Here is an 18,898-nt window from a genome sequence, read left to right on the forward strand (position 1 = left end):
CCATGTAGCTTTGGATTTTTTTCTTCCTCATTAATAAAACCCTTCATTTAAAAACTGCATTTTGTGTTTACTTGTGTTATCTTTGACTAATGTTTAAATTTGTTTGATGATCTGAAACATTTAAGTGCGGAAAACATGCAAAAAAGTAAGAAATCAGGAAGGGGGCAAACACTTTTTCACACCACTGTAGATGTCTAATGTGGAATTACATGGCTTCATAGAGTCACATATTTAAAGTCTAGTCACATACACAGTAAGACTTTGACTTATACTTAAGATATTACTGATGTTACAAGTGTCAGAAAACACTAATAACTTACATACAGCTGCTGACAGTGCGAGCTCTCTATTTAAAAGTCAATCAATCATCTTGGAGGTTAAAGCAGGTTGTTCTTGTGTTGGGCACAGACCCAGATTAGACGACTAAAGATAAGATGAAACCACTGATACAGCAAGAAAAATGTGCTCTCTACAAGAGGCAGAAGCTGTATGAGTCAGAGTTATGGAAAGGGCACAGAATCATTATGAAGCACGACTGGAGCATAAAGTGAACAACAAATTAAGAGTACTAAATAAGACTTGCTGTGATTATATGGTGTCAGAAATAAAGCAAAGTGCTGACATTTCAACACAAAGAGTTTAATCTGCTGTAAAGTGGGTGTCACGGATACGATTACTAACATTTGTGTTCTTCTCGAAGAGCAAATTATTACAATGCTCTTCATTTTGACATTTATTTCATCATTACAAAACAATATAGCGCCTGAGTAAAGATTTCTGCGGCCATGACTGCAGAGGGAAAAGGTCAAGTGTTAGATATGTCACCTGTATTTGTGCTCGGTTTCCTGCTGTGATGTTTGAGATGGTCCAACAAGCCTCTTTGCGGATCGACTCTTTAGCACTGCTGAGAAGGTGCAGCAGACAGGGCAGGGCTGAGCAGTTCAACACCACCTACACACAGACAAGGAGTGGGGAAAAAAACCTTACACGTCATTTATAAAATCTCACCATCAAGTATATTCAGGTATATCACTTTGTTGGTTGCTGCCGTTTTGACCAGGTCTCCCTTAAAAAGAGATTGTTGATCTCAGCAGGATTTACCTGGTTAAAAATGGGTTAAATAAAATAAAATAAAATAAAATCCTAAATGACGTTTTGACAATGAATCATGTGTGCGACCCACTGCTGGAAATTTGAAAACTAGAAATAAAACAGCAGCTAAAAATGTAAGGAAATTTGGAAAACAATGACGTCCAGGAGCTCCTTATCCTCAGAACAGAGGACGAGATCAGCCGGTTTATAACAAGGGAGGTAAATGATAGTTTTGAGCTGCTGACGCATATGTTACATGTCACACTAGAGACCAACGGTGCTGTGTTACATGTCACGACCGTCACGCTTCTTGATTCTGTGATTCTGTCTAAAATCACACACTGGAGCGATGTAATGTTGCCGTAGTTTTGTTCTGTGTAAAAATGCAAAGGAGGCATAAAGAAGGGACTTGCAGAGGCCCTACAGCACCATCTCTGTGTATGACAAACTTCAGTTTAATATACTCTCACCTGTGTTTGGATGTCATCTCCAGTGACAATGTTTCCTACAGCTCTCAGTGCAGGGGAGGCCACCTTATAGTCTGTGTGCCTGCAGCAAGACAGGTTTCATAGAGAGAATGTTAAGTATTTACAGGCCATGCTTACTATGACAAAGACAATAGAGAGAATGCTGGACGTACATGAGTAGCTCCACAAGGCGCCTGCAAACGCCAGAGTCGATGACGGCCTGGATCTTGTCATTGGGGCCGTCTGAGAGGTAGGACAGCGCCCAGCAGGCGTCTGCCAGCAAGTCTGGGTCACTGCTAAATAAAAGCCTGGAGAGTACTGGCAGACAGGGTGACACCTAGACAGCACAGACACAACGCACATTTGTGACAAGATGCAACATAAGTTCAACAAACACACAAACATCAGGTCAAACTTAAGCAGCTGAAGGAAAAGCTGCTGGCAAAATTAATTTTTTTCTAGGTCACTGAAATATAAACAGGGAGCAACAGGTTTCTCAACAACATGTCAGTCTTGTCACACATGCCACCATTATTATTCAGTGTGCCAACTGATGAATAAAACATTTCAAGCACTTGTGGAACCTGAAGACTAATATTCTGACAACACATCTGCATGTACAAACGGTTCAGGGATTTAACAGTGATGGTTCTAAGATTTTGGGTTAGGAGCATTCAAAGGCACATAATGAGAAACAATAAACTGTGAAGACAATAAAGCCTCCACAAAAATAGCATCTTAAGTCTTGTGTGTGATTTATCCTGGCTTCATATGAGCAGAGGAAATCTCTGCTANCTGAACTTTGTAACGTTACCTTTGTTAAATGTTGCTGTTGTCTCTGGCTTCATATGAGAAGAGGAAAAGTTCGCTAGCTTCTAGGCTAATTTATACAATGTAAAATGCCATAGGCTTGTGCTAATAACGTTAGCATGTTGTATTTGTGGGGAAAATGTGTCCAGATAAAGACAAGTGTTTGTCTGTGAATGCTGCGAGTTATAGTGAAGCTGATTTGTGTACGTGTGTTTGAAATTGTTGCTCTTAACCCATGTCTTAAGTGTGTTTAATGTGTGTTTTAATTCAACTGAACTTTATAGCACTTCACAGAAACCCCGCTGCCGACTAGTGTTTTGGAGGTGTAACTGTTGTGCGGCTGTATTTTTTCAAACATGGAACAAAATCCCTGTCTTTGCATTTTATTTTGATCATCGTCTGTTTTTAAAAAACTGCTTGTGACATCTCAAATGTGGCTCTGACTTGCAACTGAAAATACAGATATATATATTGTGTGTCGCAAGTAAGTCTGTAAATACAGAGATATGAATTTTTGTCCAAATCGCCCTGCCCCAATTACCATCATTTTTTGGGCTGGTGAGAGAAGCAAATCTGGCAGCCACATGCATACTGTACAGGCATTTGACTGCTAGCTGGTACTTATTAACAACTTTGATGGCTAATATAAAATTAACTTATTATATTAGGAGTAAATATTAGCTGTGACTTAGCAGATTGTAGGTTACTGTATTACCTTTTTAGATAGTCACCAAATAAATCCTAAAAGTTACAATACTTTTCCTGCACTGTGACATCTCGAGTGTAAGTAATGCCACAACTACTCCAGCAAGCTGAGAGTCAATAACCATATTTTGGAAATACACAAACCCACATACAAATATATCATCTACACATCTTCTACGGTTCAGCAAAACTGTCTGACTTCATGAGGCCAAACGTACCTTTTCAAAAGCAGGTGGAGGGTTTTTTCCTCTACAGAGATTAGACAGAGCCCACACTGCATTCCTCGTCATGGTCAATCTAGTGGATTTGGTCAGAAGCCTGAAATAACAAAGAAAAGCAAAACTCAGTACACGAGATCATATCAGAAACGTGGTGTTATAGGAAAGCTAGAGGCCTGAATAAGAGTTCCCTCTACAGAGGCAAAGAGGATGAGCTTACATTAATAATGGTGGAAGGATGTTGCAGTTCAGCACATAGTCCCTGCACACCGCGCTATCCCCTGCAATGTTACCCAAGGCCCACACAGCCTGCAGAAAAACACACACAAACCCAAACCTTTGTTACAAACGGATACTGGATACAGGCGTATGGACCAAGGCAAGATTAACAAACACACAACGGTCAAGATGGACACAACACATCATGCAGGTCACACTGTGTTACCTGTTCCTGGACGTCCTCAAAGTCTGAGTTAAGTAGTTCGATGAAGATTGGCACTGCTCCAGCCTCAATCACCGTCTTAGTCTGCATGGATGTGCCTGATGCTATGTTGGTCAGTGCCCACGCTGCTTCAAACTGCAGGGGCACAAAATGGCATAGAAAAAAAATAAAATAAAATAAAAAAAAATGACTACAAAGCCCTGCCCTGAACATGTTTTAATTAAATCAGAGGAAATTTTATGATCCTTATTGGTTCACCTCAACAAATGATCATTCCCATTTCAATACACTTTACATTCGTTCAGGTATAGGAGATATTGTTTTGTAATTGTCTGTGTTATTGCTTTCTAGCACATAACAAATATCCTTCGTTCTTTCAACATCAGGTTATGTTCTTAACGTGCTAACTGGCTAGCTAGCGTCTTGAATCCGGCCAGACGGTCTTCCTTTTCCCCTTTTTGATTGACGAGTACAGACCATCACCACCTGGTGATATGGATCGTTATTTCCTTGTACATGCTAGTTGGCTGTAGTCTTTGCGGTGTGTTCAAGTACGACATTTTGGCTGAGACACAGGCAACATCAGGCGACACACCGGTCAGACTTTGTCACCAGTAGTTTCTTAAATTCAGTTTGGTGTGTCTGGGCCTTATCAGAGTCCATGAATAAGAGTGTAGCGACTCAAGTCCACTTGTGATGCACTCCTAAGCTGTTTTGCCAACTGCCAATAATCACTTAATAATGACAAGAAGCAGTGCGTGAAGCAACATCACAACCAGCAGGAAAACTAACGCATGGTGTTTTTATTTCTCATCTTGCCTCTTTTTAAAAAAAAACAACAAAAAAAACATTTCATCTTGTAACCCCCAAAAAGCATAAACTTTCTAGTAAACACAACATGCAGTGTGCATCTTCCTCCCTCCAATCACTACTGAAAGTTGATCTCCTTAATGCTGCTGGTACTGCCACACATTTTAATATATAGGCTACCCTTTAAACATTAGATAAAACCGGTTAAAGCTTGTACAGCTGACTAGACTGGCAAAACCAGAAATTACCCCAACCCTAATTAGAGATAAGTGTTGACTCAATAATGAAGAGTTTACAAGCTACTGCCTTACTTTGACTTGCTTATCTTCAGGCAAGAGTGCATTGTTGCTTATACTATTTGTGTTTTTACCTGGATGGAGTACACATTCGATATTGTTTGAAAATGTAACCAGGCTGCATGATTTCTCCATGAGAAACTAATTTTATGGGCATTTGTCAGTTGACAGAGACTAAAAGTCGACCCTATGTACATTTTGCACGCACAGAATGTGTTCTGAGTGTGTACAAACTAACCTGTAGTGTGCAGTTGACACTCTTCTTCAAGAATTCCACAAACCTCTCCACTACTCCAGGCGTGTTAATTACTTCATCAATCGGTGGGTTGGGCTCTGAAATGAACAGAAGTAAAACTGGATGTCAGTATTTTTGTCTGGTCTGTGGCGGCCTCATGACTGGTACCACCGTTGTGTAGAGTTAATGTAAGTACACATATATACCTTTGGAAAGTAGTTTTCTGAACTTTTGTGTTGTGGCAAGCTGAAGCTCCGGATCCTCCGAGAAAAGCATCTCAACCATGTCTCTGGTAATGACTCCTTCCTGCAACAACACATGCACGAACACTCTCAACACTTGATCCACTCAGCAAAGACCCCACTACTCTCAACCCACAGGCTGGAAAAGAGGCTAGATAACAATAATAATAACAACAATAGCCCTGATTGAGCCCCTCTTTGTCTATTAGGAAACCACACTCACTGTTACTGGAGAGCTGAGGTAGGAGTCTACCAGCGGACTCTCGAACATGGCCTCCTCTTCATTGAGAACGTCCACGTTCCTTCTCTTGAAAAGCTGCGATTAAAAATATTGTCAGAGCACAGAGACACAGTTAAACCAGATTATGCTCAATATACACAGACTGAATACTGACATAATCTTAAACAGGGGGATAACGAATCTGATGAGTCAGATGGACAGAGTCAGTGTGATACCTGTTGTTCTCGTTTCTGTTTCCTGAGTTGGATGCCCTCCTCCTCTCTCCTGCGCCTCATCTCCTCCGGGTTCAGTGCTTTGTTCTTGTAGCGGTTCATCCTGTAGTTATCTTTGGCCGGACTGGCTGACGGCTCTGACGGGACACAGACACGAGAAAACACAATTAAGACACAAACAGGAAACAAAGTTGTGCACTGTTTCTTTTATCCAAGTTGGACTTAACGAGTAAACCCTGTGTAGAAAAGAGTAAGTAAACACATGACTAGGAATGTCACAAGGACTGAAGTCAATGCCAAAAATGTGAAAATGTGACAGTACTCATTTTCTCCAGCACCTTAAGTACCAGCCAGGGATGCAATTCCTATGCTATTAAATGCCAAAAGAAGAAGAACGCCTGCCGGGTGCATCTGCAGCTCTGCCACGTTGAAAAGAAAGCGTTTTTTCCCCTGAGGTCAGCTTATTTTTTAAAATTCTTTGCAAAGGGAGAACTGCATATTGACACTATGCTACAAACACCAGCCTGACGAGGCTGTGAGCGTCTCGTTTGTACTGAGTGCTGCATGTTTGACATTTTTTTTCCTGATCCAGAGTTGATAAATGTTCATCTTTGGGTGAAATGTTGCACTCAGTACTGTCACTTCTTACGTGGCCTGCCCCTTGAAAGTCGGAGATTCAAATCGTCAGACTACTCGACCGAGATTGATTCTGTGGTGACAGCTGAGTTGGGTAAAACCATACTTCTTACCCAGCAATCCAATTGCAGTGAAAAAAGGGCGAGACAAACAACCGACCACAAAGACCAACCGTCACACATGTAGAGTGCAGAACAATAACGGAGGATACATCTGTTACCACACTGTAGGCTATATATTAATATATGTTTCCTTGCCCACAAAATGTCACCACATAGACTAGTACTCTGCATTTGAGGCGGGTGATCAGGGATCAACAATTATATTTTAATTTATTTAAATTGAAACGTTTATAATAAAGAAGTGTATGTTTTAGGTACATGGGATATATTACTTTGAGTATTGACTACTAAATTTCTGGTATGGTGACATGCCTGTACGTGACAGACAAAGTGTGTTTCCCCCAACATCTCTAATAATAGGCCGTGATGATGACACCACATGTACACAGCTCTACATATAAAAAGGCCCTGAATAAACAGGCTCATAGAAACTGGACAACATGGCCTAAAAATACACACACACACACACACACACACACACACACACACACACACACACACACACACACAGAAAGAGCTAAGCTATTCATCAACCAGTCAGCTGGCGGGCAGAACAAACGTATTTATTCAGTAGAGTTAAATCGCAGAGTTAGCATATATCGGTGCCCACACAGGTCACACTGTCCATTCTCAGTATTTGTGCAGTCATGCCACCAGAACAGGGCACTGGGCAGATCCCTGAGTCACCCGGGGCTACAGGGGACAGAAAAGAGAAGTGGGGACAACAGTGAAACCTGCCACCAGCACAGGGTGGTGCCAGCCTTCTGTGCCAGAAGCCCCCCCATCTCACCAGTGGGGGTTTACGAGGTTAAATATCGCAACAAGTGGCGCAAATTGAGGTCATGTTATGGTTTGAGGGCATTAGCACAACCAGCCTCATAAAAAGCTTACGCATATGTGTAATGTGTCCAGATGGTAAAGCCACAGGCGTGGACGGCACACGAGCACAGGTTGGGGCTGAACGCTTTAGTTTCTATATTGTGTGAGTTAGATCAGCTGCTGTATGTGAACTGTACAGACTGTTGGGACTGCATGGCACAGAAATAGCCTTGCAGAGGACATGTCTGCGTTGGCATTTGAGAGGACACCCTACCTACCGCAAGGAGTCTCTAGAAGAAGGAAGATGTTAAAGTGTCTGTGGACTCAAATCAGGAAAGCATCATGTTCTTAATGACACCTTGTGGTATTTCACCACTCAATATTATCTGCTGAGGTATTGAGTGAGCCGAGGCTGAGATTTCAGCCACTACCTCAAAAACACCGGCCGTGGGATGGGAGGCCTCTGTTGTACAGCGGTGGCAGAAATCTCAACAGTAAATTTACCATAACTATTTGCATAGGGTATATCGCTTCACTTCCTGTGCGTGGGACTTTGGTGAACCAATCCTGACCCTTTGATTTAGCCTCACTGATTGAAGCACAACCGCCTGTTCTGGTGACAAATCAAGCACCATCAATCATCATCCAATATTAAAAACTAATAGGGCCTAACGGAGGGAGCAACAGGACTCATGCTACAGTAATAAAACATAATGACCAGATGTGTGTGGTCCAGCTTCATTTCTTCATATTTCCATTTGACGTGTACAGTGAAGCGGGATGAACAGAAGACTGTCCCTGTCTCTCTGTACAGACACACATAAACAAGCTACTAATAATGTCCCTGTAAACAACAGATGTCGAGGGAGGGGAAAAAGCATAATCCTGTGCGGGAATAGTCTGGAAAAAATGAGGACCCCTGATGTCACATGTACACGCTGCTGTACTGTCGCATGTCAAAGCTGGTACTCACCCATGTTAGCAAGCTGTCAAAAATAATTTTCTCTTCACATTACATATACCGGCTCACTGATTTTCACTTTAATATCAAGCTCTATAGAACAAAGTATAACTGCGAATTTAAGAAATAAAATTAACACTTTAGTATAACTCTACAAAGAACAAGGCTAATTAACGGAGCTAACATGGCTAAGCTAACGTAAGCGCTAGCCGCTGCGCACACAAATATGTGTCTAACAAGTAAGACTATTGAATTGTGTCATGATATGTCTAATGGTTTATAACCTTATCAGAATAATATGAGGTCTATTGACAAGTCACAGTCGACCTACCCGCGAAATAATGTCGAACACTAGAAGCTAACGCCACATTTACTTTGAGATATCTGAGTAGCATTAGCGTAGCAGTTGCTCTTCAACTGCTTGCTAACGTTAGCGCTAGCAACAACCATCATGTAAGAAACACGGGGGTCAGAGAGACTGACAAATGTTGCTTTATGAGAAAGGCAATTTCTTGACATAACTGGGAACATCTTTAGCTTCAGGTCAAGCTAAACGTGTATCATCCCACCAAAGAAAAGAGGATACGGCGCGGCGCTAGCGTAGTTAGCTATTAGCTAAGTTTTCCTAAATTGGCTAACACGGCGCCGGTTGTTTTCTCGAATTACGTTCGTACACCTTGTTTTAACCCGAATATAAAGTGAAACACTGTCCTGTGAATAGACAGTTTGATGACAGGTCAACATACAACTTATTAACTGGAGTAAAATAACTCATATTATGCTGCTACGTCGTTAACTGGAGTTGCTACCTAGCTAACGACTTAGCTAACTAGTTAGCTTAACAACAGTGACAGGATGAGGATTTCATAACCGTTACTCCCGATGACACAGCCCGTTTGAGTCACCACCTCAACGCCTGTTTGTACTCTCGATATGCCGAGCAGCTTACCCATTGTGTCCTATGTCGTTTGGGTGTATCGTGTCGTGAAGATGTAAATCAATTTTAAATCCGTTCAGTCTTCTAGCTTCCCAGAATTTGCTCCTGTAAGCAATATGTCTGCCGGAGACGGAAACGTCAAAATATAACGCCGACTTCCTGCCGCCAGAGGGCGCCCCAGCCTCACTAAACACCCTCCTCACATTGACGCCACCTTCAGCAGCTTCAGCACAGGAATACAAGAAAGACCCCACATAACATAAACATACATTTATTCATAAATTTATTCATCATACACATTGATCCAGTTATTAGGAAAGGTCAAGGTGATGCAGGTCTTCTCCCAAAGTCACTGTTTCTAACTAGTGTCTCAATTTTTCATACTCTGTGTCATGGTTCTGATAGCTCTATATTTTAGATCTACTCAGGGACTGTACCTTTTTTATTAGAGAAGGGGTGGCTGGGGTTATCTTGACCCTTCCTGAAGCTACAAATTCTTTTCCTTGAGCCTCCCCGAGTGACTTGGGGATTATCCATATTAATCCATTCATTCATTCATTTTCTGTAACCACTTATTCCACTGGGTGAGAGGCACCAGACTATCACAGGGCTGACACAGAGACAGACAACCATTCACACTCGCATTCACACCTACGGACAATTTAGAGTCACCAATTAACCTGCATGTCTTTGGACTGTGGGAGGAAGCTGGAGCACCTGGAGGAAACCCATGCTGACACGGGGAGAACATGCAAACTCCGCACAGAAGGGTGAACCCTTTTGCTGTGAGGTGACAATGCTAACCACTGCACCGCCACATTTTTTTCTTTATATTCACACCAAATGTATTTGAGCCAGTGCAACGAGCAAACAGCACAAAGGGAGTTCCCAAAAAAACCTAACTCCTAATTTTTTAAACAAAATTCAAATCTTCCGTAAAGATCATATCATCTCATGTGCTGTCTGTGCAATTAAGCAGAATATGTGTGCATGACAGCAATCTTTCCTACGACACATCACCAACAAAATCTAATAAGCCTGTACATCACATGCATGTACATTGCAATATTAGTAACTTGGCATGGCAGATAGATTTTTAATTCTTACCCTTTGATGTTTTGAAGTTTTGGTTTTTCACGACTGTCATGCACGCGGGATCTACAGGATCTGGTTGGTGCATACAGTTTATGAGACTTGTAAAATTAAGCGATTTTTAAGACTGAAGCCTTTTGTTGGAAATTTGAAAATGAGCATTTCTGTTTTTTTAATTTCTGGCTGTGATAAATGGGATAATTCTGGTGATTTTTAAAGAAACAAAGACTTACAAACCCGCCCACAGGATTTGGGGTGTAGATACAAAATCTGAATCAGGGCTGTCAAAATAACACATTCATTTCGATGAATTAATCACATAAAAAAATAACATGTTCAAAAAAATTAACATTGATTAACTGCATTTGGTGGTGCCCTTTGACCCGGTGTGTCATTGAAGGCCACAGTGGCTTTATCACATGATGGAGGCAGATGCAACGATGCTGCTTGGCCCCATGACTGTAACATTTACATTTAAAAAACACCCAAATGGAGCTGTTGATAGGAGCACTGCTCTCTGCAATTTCTGCAGTGAGGACTTTTCGTACTATCTGAGAACTTCAAACCTGAAATATCACCTCAACACAAAGCATTTAGCAGTGAACTCAGAGGTCTGAGCTAGCACAGCCTCTGATGCTAGCGCTAGCAGCCAGCCTCGTCAAGTCGCACTCCACTAGGCGCAAACTGAGTCAGTCTACCTGTGATTGACTAGCTGACTCCCTTGCAAAATGGATTGCAATAGCCTGGAGACCAGTTTGCGTGGCAGAGGACAGGGCAACAATTGTGTCCAGAATCCAGCAGCTTTACTACGACACATCTGCCAAGATTGATTTGGGTTTAAATTTTCTTTGAAATACTTTAACAGCAAAAATTCATATATGCGATTAATCTAAATTAATTAATCACACATGAAATTAATTAGATTAATTTTTTTAATACAAATACAACCATTTAAAGTTGTGTGTCTCTCGTCTTAGCCAAAATAAAAACACAAGTCCCTCCCCAGGGCTTACAAAAATATTTGAAATGCTTCCCCCATTTTGCACTACGCCCTCCCCCCTCGTAATAACTAACAGTCCCTTATCTCCCTCTGGTTTTAAAATGCTGTGTGCGTGTGTGTGTGTGTGTGTGTGTGTGCGCGCACACAGCCATGGTACCCCAGTGTTTCCTCAAAGTGAATGTGACAGAGTAATACAGGTGGGGTACATCTGTGGTCAATTTGCTGGGAGCAGGTAGTGGTAAATTACTGCACTATATTGTGATACAGCATTGTCCTCTGACACGGGCCCCTGAGGGGGCCTGGGGAGATAGCACCAAAAAAAAACTTTAGGGGGCAATGTTGTACAAATAAAGTGGAAGTAATGGGGCATTCACTGCTGTCAGGCCGGCTCATTCCCCTATTAGAAAGGGTGTGGGAGGTCAAGTCAACTGTAGCACAACTGAAATACTTTCCCATGATTACAATTTCTTAGCAGACAAGAACAAATATTGTACATAGCTCCGCGCTCTCGCAGAGTGCCCATGGGCTCTGGGGTTGAGCTTCACTCAGCCGAGCCACAGGGGCTGAGAATTCACAGCCTTCAGCAGGTGTGTTGGCGCAGAGATGAATCAAAAGACACTGCTCGCTGGGTAGCAGCTCTCTGCCGGTATCAAATCACACAAACACACAGGACCAGATCCAGTCTGCAGGGCTGTAGCTGGGGCTCATCGAATCTGATTTCACAGGGCCTCCTTTTGAGAGTTCTTTACCTTTCTCATTTCTAGGCCTGCTGAAGCACATCATACAGCAGCCAACACTTTGCAGAGAAGCAAAGGCTATCCATTAGTCAATGCCACAGAGTAAAGACTGCCTTTGTAATGGAATCATAAGAGCCGAGCGAGGCACATAACCGAAGGGTTTTAAACTACAGTAAAGTAGATAGGGCACGGTCCCTTCTGCTGTTGTCTCCCACTCACCATCAGCTCCTAATGTAGATATAATAAACACTACAATCAGTACCTTCTTTTTTTCATCCAAATTCAAACTGCTGTAAATTTAAAAGAAAAAAAAAAACTGATCTAAATTAACAAACAGAAAGACCTCTCCTGCCGACCTCATTAGCGGCCATTGCCCATCCAGGCTGAGTCAGCAATATTGAAAAAAAAATGCACTGCGTTTTCAACAAGCAAATTAACGATGCTGCTACAGCAACAACGAGATGTTGATGAAGTGCAATTTCATCAAAATTAGTTTTTAGTTGTTTCTAAAAAGACAGTGCAGCGTTTGTTAATTATATTTCTTCGGCAGAGGCTTTTTTGGGGGGCCGCCTTTGGTCCAAATTTTGCCGCGTTTAAATCAGCTTCATCCACAGATCTGCACATCTCTGTGTGCTGGATGCTTTTTTGACTGTAGACATAAATCCTTTTCATTAGTAGGGAGACTGTACTTCATCCAGCGAAGAGGTTTCATCGGCAAATGTCCGCCCTGTTTTGCAAAAATGCTCCTGGCAGTATATCCGTGATAAAACATCAAGCTGGACTCAGATCTCTGCAGGTGGATACGGCAACAAGAGAAGAAAAAAAACAACACATTTTGCACATTTAGTCTTCCCAGACCAAAATAATATGTAGCACATAAAGAGACTAACGACATCAAGGAGCATGTTTGCAGAGTAGAAACTCAATTATGAAGCGTCAAAGGCAGTTTAGTTTTGATTGTGCTTATTTGATTGCGTAAATATACCCAGTTTAAACTGCTCCTTAATTCAATTACACCCAATATGATAATAAGGCTAGTTTGCTGAAATGTGAGAATGTGGTTGGGCCGCCTGTGGGAGGGAGAACATCTGCAAGGCTCGGCGCTGAACGCTTTGTGTGAGAGTAATAAAGGGTGAGAGAGATAACGCCATGGGGAGGATAGTGTGCGGAGAGAGCAGTGTGTCAGTGCATGTGGGGCGTGAATGGAAAAGAGGAGATATGTCTTCATAATATAGTGTTGAGAATCCATTCAGCGCTGTCCATCCCTTACTTTTTTTATCTGACGACTGGGGCCCTCTCCCTCTCCGTCTCTCTGTCTCCCTCTCGCTTCCTGACATCTACCAGGTGGCGGGGCCGATAAGTAAGATGCTGAGTAGGTGATTTTAGAACATTCTTGTGGATTATTCGATCATTCCTTGTGTGTGAGAGGGAGATTTGTGGGAACCATTTGAATACTAATGTATAGTTTTCACCTCACAGAATAAAAGCATAGACTGTGTAAAAATAATGGACGTAGGCACCGTGACGTCAACCATTGGTTTGTGGACTCCCGTTCTAAAGCCTGGAGTTTGGCATTTTGGATTTTTGGAGCTGGAAGTGACCGTATTGAGACGAAAGGGTGGAAGGGGGGACACTATCCACAGACAGCCTGTCACTCAAAGAGGCCATGCCCTGATTATGCATAAATTTAACCCTTAATAACATTTCAATAGGAGAGGTTTATAAAATTTCACCCCTGTGCAGTTGTCATCAAAAGGAAATTAGCTACAGAGAGATGAAAACTGTTTTTGTACCCAGCTGTAAACATGTTTATTTTGCGCCCGGTCTCACTCCAAAGTTGTCGAAATCCGGCGCTTTGGCAGTGACTTGTGGTGTCACAAACCAACGAAAAAGGCCGTCCTTTAACGTCGGCATGATTCGCGGCTGGTTGTCATTACAGTTTAATGACACCAGGTCGCATCAGGGGGAAACGCATCAGAACAAGGACAAAAGTTAAGGCAGCGAAAGTCCGAGTGGGACAGGCGGGAGGGGTGGTGGATGGGTCCTACAAACACAGACTTTCAAGTGAGACAGCAATGTTCATGTTCCGTAAGATTATAAAGCCAAACCCTGTTCTTTTTTCCTGAACATAACCATTCGTGTTTGTTGTTGAAGGAAAAAAACATCAGTTCGCAGTGTTGGTGTGGATGAGGAAAGTCCATGACCAAACGTGGACATGTGACGAGGTCACAGTGAGGATGTGTATATCTGCTGTTAACTTGAGCATTTTAACCAGAGGTTGATGCTTGGATAAAAGACTCACCTCTTTAACACTATCATGGAACAGGTTCTGCTCCGGCTGGCACACAAAATTTTGATCCATTCGGAGCATTTTAACCAAAAATTCCTTGGTTCGGAACCCGAAATATTGGTTCCCAGCTCAAACCAAAAAGTAGCAGGTTTTTCTTGACCTCAAGTGCAAACCGTGACGATATCAGTGGGTTTGTTGTATTCTACAGATTGGACAGAAAAGATGGAGTCTTGCACGTAACACTCTTCTACATCCTCATATAATTAATAGTTAGTCAGTGTTAATTTCGTTGACAAAAACTATGGCGAAAATGATTTGTCAGCAGCCTTTTTTCCATGACAAAAACGAAAGGATGACGAGCTCAAAGTAGATCTTGATAATAAAACCTAAGACAAAATTTATGTTTCATTTTCGGTGATGAAATGAAACGTGACGAAAACATCTGTGGTGGGCTATCAATCACTGAAAGCAGAGAACAGCCGTGCTTGTAATTATCTTCCAATGCCACATGAGCGACAGGCAGGTAAACTCCAGTAAATAGTCTGCACCACGATGTTTAGGTTGGTGCGAGTTGTGAGCTGTAACTCAGCAGTAAATAATCCAACTGTGGATGGTGGAGCTGCTGAATGGATTTGTGGAGTTTGTTAGTTGCAGCAGTGGCTGTTAGCAGCTAGCTCCGCTCACAGACTTCACAGCTTCACCCCGCAGGACTCCACTCAGTCCGGACTGGAGAAGGTTTGTGGGTTGATGGTGTTTGACAGGCAGGTAGGAGGCTCAGTTATCTGTGAGTGTAGCTGTGCTGTAAGTAAACAGTCTGAACTCAGATCAGTTTTCTCTGACAGAGATGAAAGTTTAGTTTGAATCACCAACTCTGTGAGAGGACACCAGTTTAAACCTCCAGACTAACATGTTGCACATGAAGAAACAAGTTATGTTTCTGCTTCTTAACAGTCACATGGATAAGTCAGAGTTTACAATGAACCTGGGGACAAATCCTAGTTGGCTCACATTAGTTATTTGTTGAGAGCATAAATAGAGAGATGTTGAGCTTTTCAGATGATGATCAGTAAGTGTGTGCTCGTAAATCAGCCCTTAAACCTGTCACACACTGCTGGAGACATGACAGCTTGGAAGTGTTTAGAAATTGGAGTTGCAGAAAACATACTGGGTAAAAGTTCATTAAAACGTTTTGAATAAAAACTATGAAGGATAAAAATGACCAAAATGTGACAAACTCATGAACATTTTCGTATGAGGACGCAGACTAAATCTAAAATAGCTGACAAAATTAACATTGTAGTTGGTCCATGCTATTTTACTTTGGATTAAAACAAATATCTGCAACTAATAACAGCTCACGGGTGATTAATGTGATCAGTATTTAATGATGACGCAGCCTTGATTACAACGGCTCTGCTCAAAACTAATGGAATTACGAGCTGGTTCGCTCGATAGCACCAAGGTTCCAAGAATCCTGAACAAACCTGTTTCAAGAACCAGAGCTAATTTGGTGGAAAATGAGTATCACAGAGACAAATCTGCAGCTGTGGATTGAAAGCAGACACTAAAAATGGTAATTTACAAAGAATAGAGCTGTGTGTTTTACCCCTTGACTCAGAAGTCCTGTTGTGATAATGTGTTAAACTACATTATAATCAGGCACGGAGTGACTGGCAAGGTGGAGAAGACAAAGAAGACAAGGGTGAACTGTTCAACACCCATCTATGAGCTGTCCATTACAACTGAGAACTCAGCACCCCAGCTGTCCCTCAACCAACAGTTCTCCCACACTACACCTCCTCTGCCTCCTCCACATCCTGCACTGGCTTCCGATGGCTGCTTTAATCCAACTCAAGACACTGGTACAGGACTTGCTCATTATGCTGTGAACGGCTCATGGCACATGGTTCAACCTTACACCCCAGCTTGTCCACTGTGCTCTGCTACTGCCAACTGGCCTGCTTCTCCCCCACTACAAACTGGGCCCAGATACCGGTCAACGAATCAGGGCTGTTTACCGTCCTGGCTCCACAGTGGTGGAATGAGCTCCCTACTGACACCAGGACAGCAGAAACTCTACACATCATCTGTCATGGACTGAAAACTGATCTGTTCACACTGAACTGATAACTCTCCCTAACTCTTATTGTTTCTGAATGTGGCATTTGAAGTAATTCGGCATATTTGTTGAGGTTGCAATCTCTGGGGTAAATCCGAATGGTCGAACGTAATGTAATGTGACAAGGTTTGAACTTCACTGTCAATTTTTTTAATTTACTACTTCCACCACTATTCATGTTTAACACCACAAAGCTCTTTAAGGAGAGACTGTTCAAAAGTGTGCGCCTATTTATCTCGTGACAATGGCAGACTTTTTACCCCACCTTTGAATGTTGCTCACTGGACAAGGGGTCCTGTTATCCTGTTAAGGTGCGGACACACCAAAGCGACATCAAAGAACTAGCGGCTACGAAAGCCAACTGTTGCATCGTCTACGTCGCCTCACGTCGCCCTGTGTCAGTTGCATTTGAACACACTACACGGACTACATCCAACGGCCAAGTGGCACGTACGTTCTGCGCCTGCGTGAGAGAGAGCGGAGTGAGAGAGTGGTACATCCTGTCAGCCGAGGGGTTTCCTATCTGTGCAGCCGAGCACCGCAGCACCTCCACGGACTATTACATCCAGACGGTCCCGGTGTTTCCTCCGCAGGCTCCACTTCACTCAGCTGCCCGATAAACCTGCTGCTTCTTCCCACTTTAACCTGAATAACAAACCAGGGCTTGGTGCTCCGGTTGGATCCAAACGGAGAGCCGGGGCTAGCTCAGAGACTAGCGGAGGCTAACTGGCTGTGCTTCCCTCCGGTCTTGCTGCGGCTAACCGCTAGCCGCTCCCAGCTAGCTTCGGTTTGTTATTCAGGTTAAAGTGGGAAGAAGCAGCGGGTCTGTGGGGCAGCTGAGTGAAGTGGAGCCTGAGGAGGAAGCACCGGTTAGCCCCGGTTTCACTACAGGCAGATTCACTCGCTACAGGGGCGAGGAAATAAAACCTGAACAGCCAATCAGAGTGATCTCTCTCACTGACAAGCTCCGCTGCCGATTCAACATGCTCAATCGGCTGAAAAGCCGCCAACGCCAATGCCAAAGTGCTGACAGTGCGGGACACACCGCAAAAACTAGGCCAACAGACCCTCACCGACGGCCCGACTTTGGCCGGCGGCCGACCATCGGCTTGGTCTGTCAGGGCCTTAAGGGGTCATGGGGAGTCTGGAGCCTATCAGCTGACCTTGGGTGAGAGGCAGGGTTCACCCTGGACAGGTCACCAGACTATCACAGGGCTGACACATAGAGACAGACAACCATTCACACTCACATTCACACCTACGGACAATTTAGAGTCACCAGTTAACCTGCATTTCTTTGGACTGTGGGAGGAAGCTGGAGCACCTGGAGGAAACCCACGCTGACACGGGAAGAACATGCAAACTCCACACAGAAGGGCTCCCCACCCTGGGTTCAAACAGGGAACCCTCTTGCTGTGTGTTTGTGCTACTTTTGCTTAGGCAATGAATCTGAATACATCTTCCACTATTGTCTTTATTTAAATGCCTCCTGAGCAGCCCCATCCTGGTGAAAATCTATGATGAATCGGGGGATTCCAAGGTATACAAATTAGGAGTGTACTGAGCCAACTCTTTCTCCCAAAAATAGAAATTCCAATACCTCAACTCGGGGTTGAGGGCATCTACCAATATCAAGTACCACCCCAATACCAGTGCTCTCATTTTCCTGAATTTAAATCTGTATGTCACTGCGTAGGACTCATTGGAATCACTTTCCCATTATCCTGGGAAATGGCACAGCGATGTCACAGCGTGGGCTGAGGTGACGCACCAGTCTGATGCCAAAGACTGAGAGGTAGATACAGCGAGGGGAGGGGGAGGGGGGGGGGGCCTTGCATCAGAAAACTCTAAGGAATGCCAGCAGAGTAGATGAAGCAAAAAGATCAATATGGCACAGTCATTGTTCACACTGTAATTGATGAACACGTGGCTTGCGAGGACTTCCTCTGGACCCTCTAAAGCTTACAGGCTAATTTCAGCGCAATCAAATCGGCTCAATAAGGCCTATTAACTCAAAGTGCTTCATTTACCTGCGTCAGGCCTCGCCGCTGGTATTGGAGGACGTCTGTGTCTTTATTTTTAGACTTTCTATAAGTAACACACAGCAGCAAAGGGCTTTAAAGTCCTTGACTATCAAGGGAGATTCCACCGTGTCTATTCCATTTCTATTTACAATACAGCACATTCAGCTCTGCTGCCGCTTATAATCCCTGAAATACTAGCTCTCTCAACTTCTTGTCATGCCTCCTCTGCAGAAAATGTAACACAGAAATAAAAATAGTCTTCAAATTATTCAGCTTTGACTCCGGCTGGATAGTTTAATTAAAGCCGTTTGATGTTTGCTCCCGAGCATTCTGAGACCCACTATGGCTGGCTCTGATGTAAGAATAGGACAGGAGTGACCATAAAGGTGAT

The 18,898-nt window shown here is 43.1% G+C and overlaps 1 protein-coding gene and 1 long non-coding RNA gene across 2 annotated transcripts in view; both read right to left on the minus strand.

Moving 5' to 3' along the window:
- The window catches only part of kpna6 (karyopherin alpha 6 (importin alpha 7)), a 19,876-nt gene extending 10,486 nt beyond the window's left edge, over positions 1-9,390 (minus strand). The window contains exons 1-11 of the mRNA XM_050035481.1: positions 9,258-9,390; positions 5,774-5,907; positions 5,541-5,633; positions 5,282-5,381; positions 5,079-5,173; positions 3,738-3,869; positions 3,513-3,601; positions 3,293-3,392; positions 1,733-1,896; positions 1,563-1,641; positions 826-951 (exon numbers count right to left, since the gene is read on the minus strand). Coding sequence (XP_049891438.1) covers positions 826-951; positions 1,563-1,641; positions 1,733-1,896; positions 3,293-3,392; positions 3,513-3,601; positions 3,738-3,869; positions 5,079-5,173; positions 5,282-5,381; positions 5,541-5,633; positions 5,774-5,907; positions 9,258-9,261 — 1,116 coding nt within the window. The 5' untranslated portion in view covers positions 9,262-9,390. The remainder of the gene's footprint in view (positions 1-825; positions 952-1,562; positions 1,642-1,732; positions 1,897-3,292; positions 3,393-3,512; positions 3,602-3,737; positions 3,870-5,078; positions 5,174-5,281; positions 5,382-5,540; positions 5,634-5,773; positions 5,908-9,257) is intronic.
- Positions 1-18,898, minus strand: part of LOC126384511 (uncharacterized) — a 490,327-nt gene that overhangs the window by 178,811 nt on the left and 292,618 nt on the right. The gene's annotated exons all lie outside the window — the stretch shown is intronic.

This window comes from Epinephelus moara, chromosome 22 (genome assembly GCF_006386435.1).
Source record: "Epinephelus moara isolate mb chromosome 22, YSFRI_EMoa_1.0, whole genome shotgun sequence".
NCBI lineage: Eukaryota > Metazoa > Chordata > Actinopteri > Perciformes > Serranidae > Epinephelus > Epinephelus moara.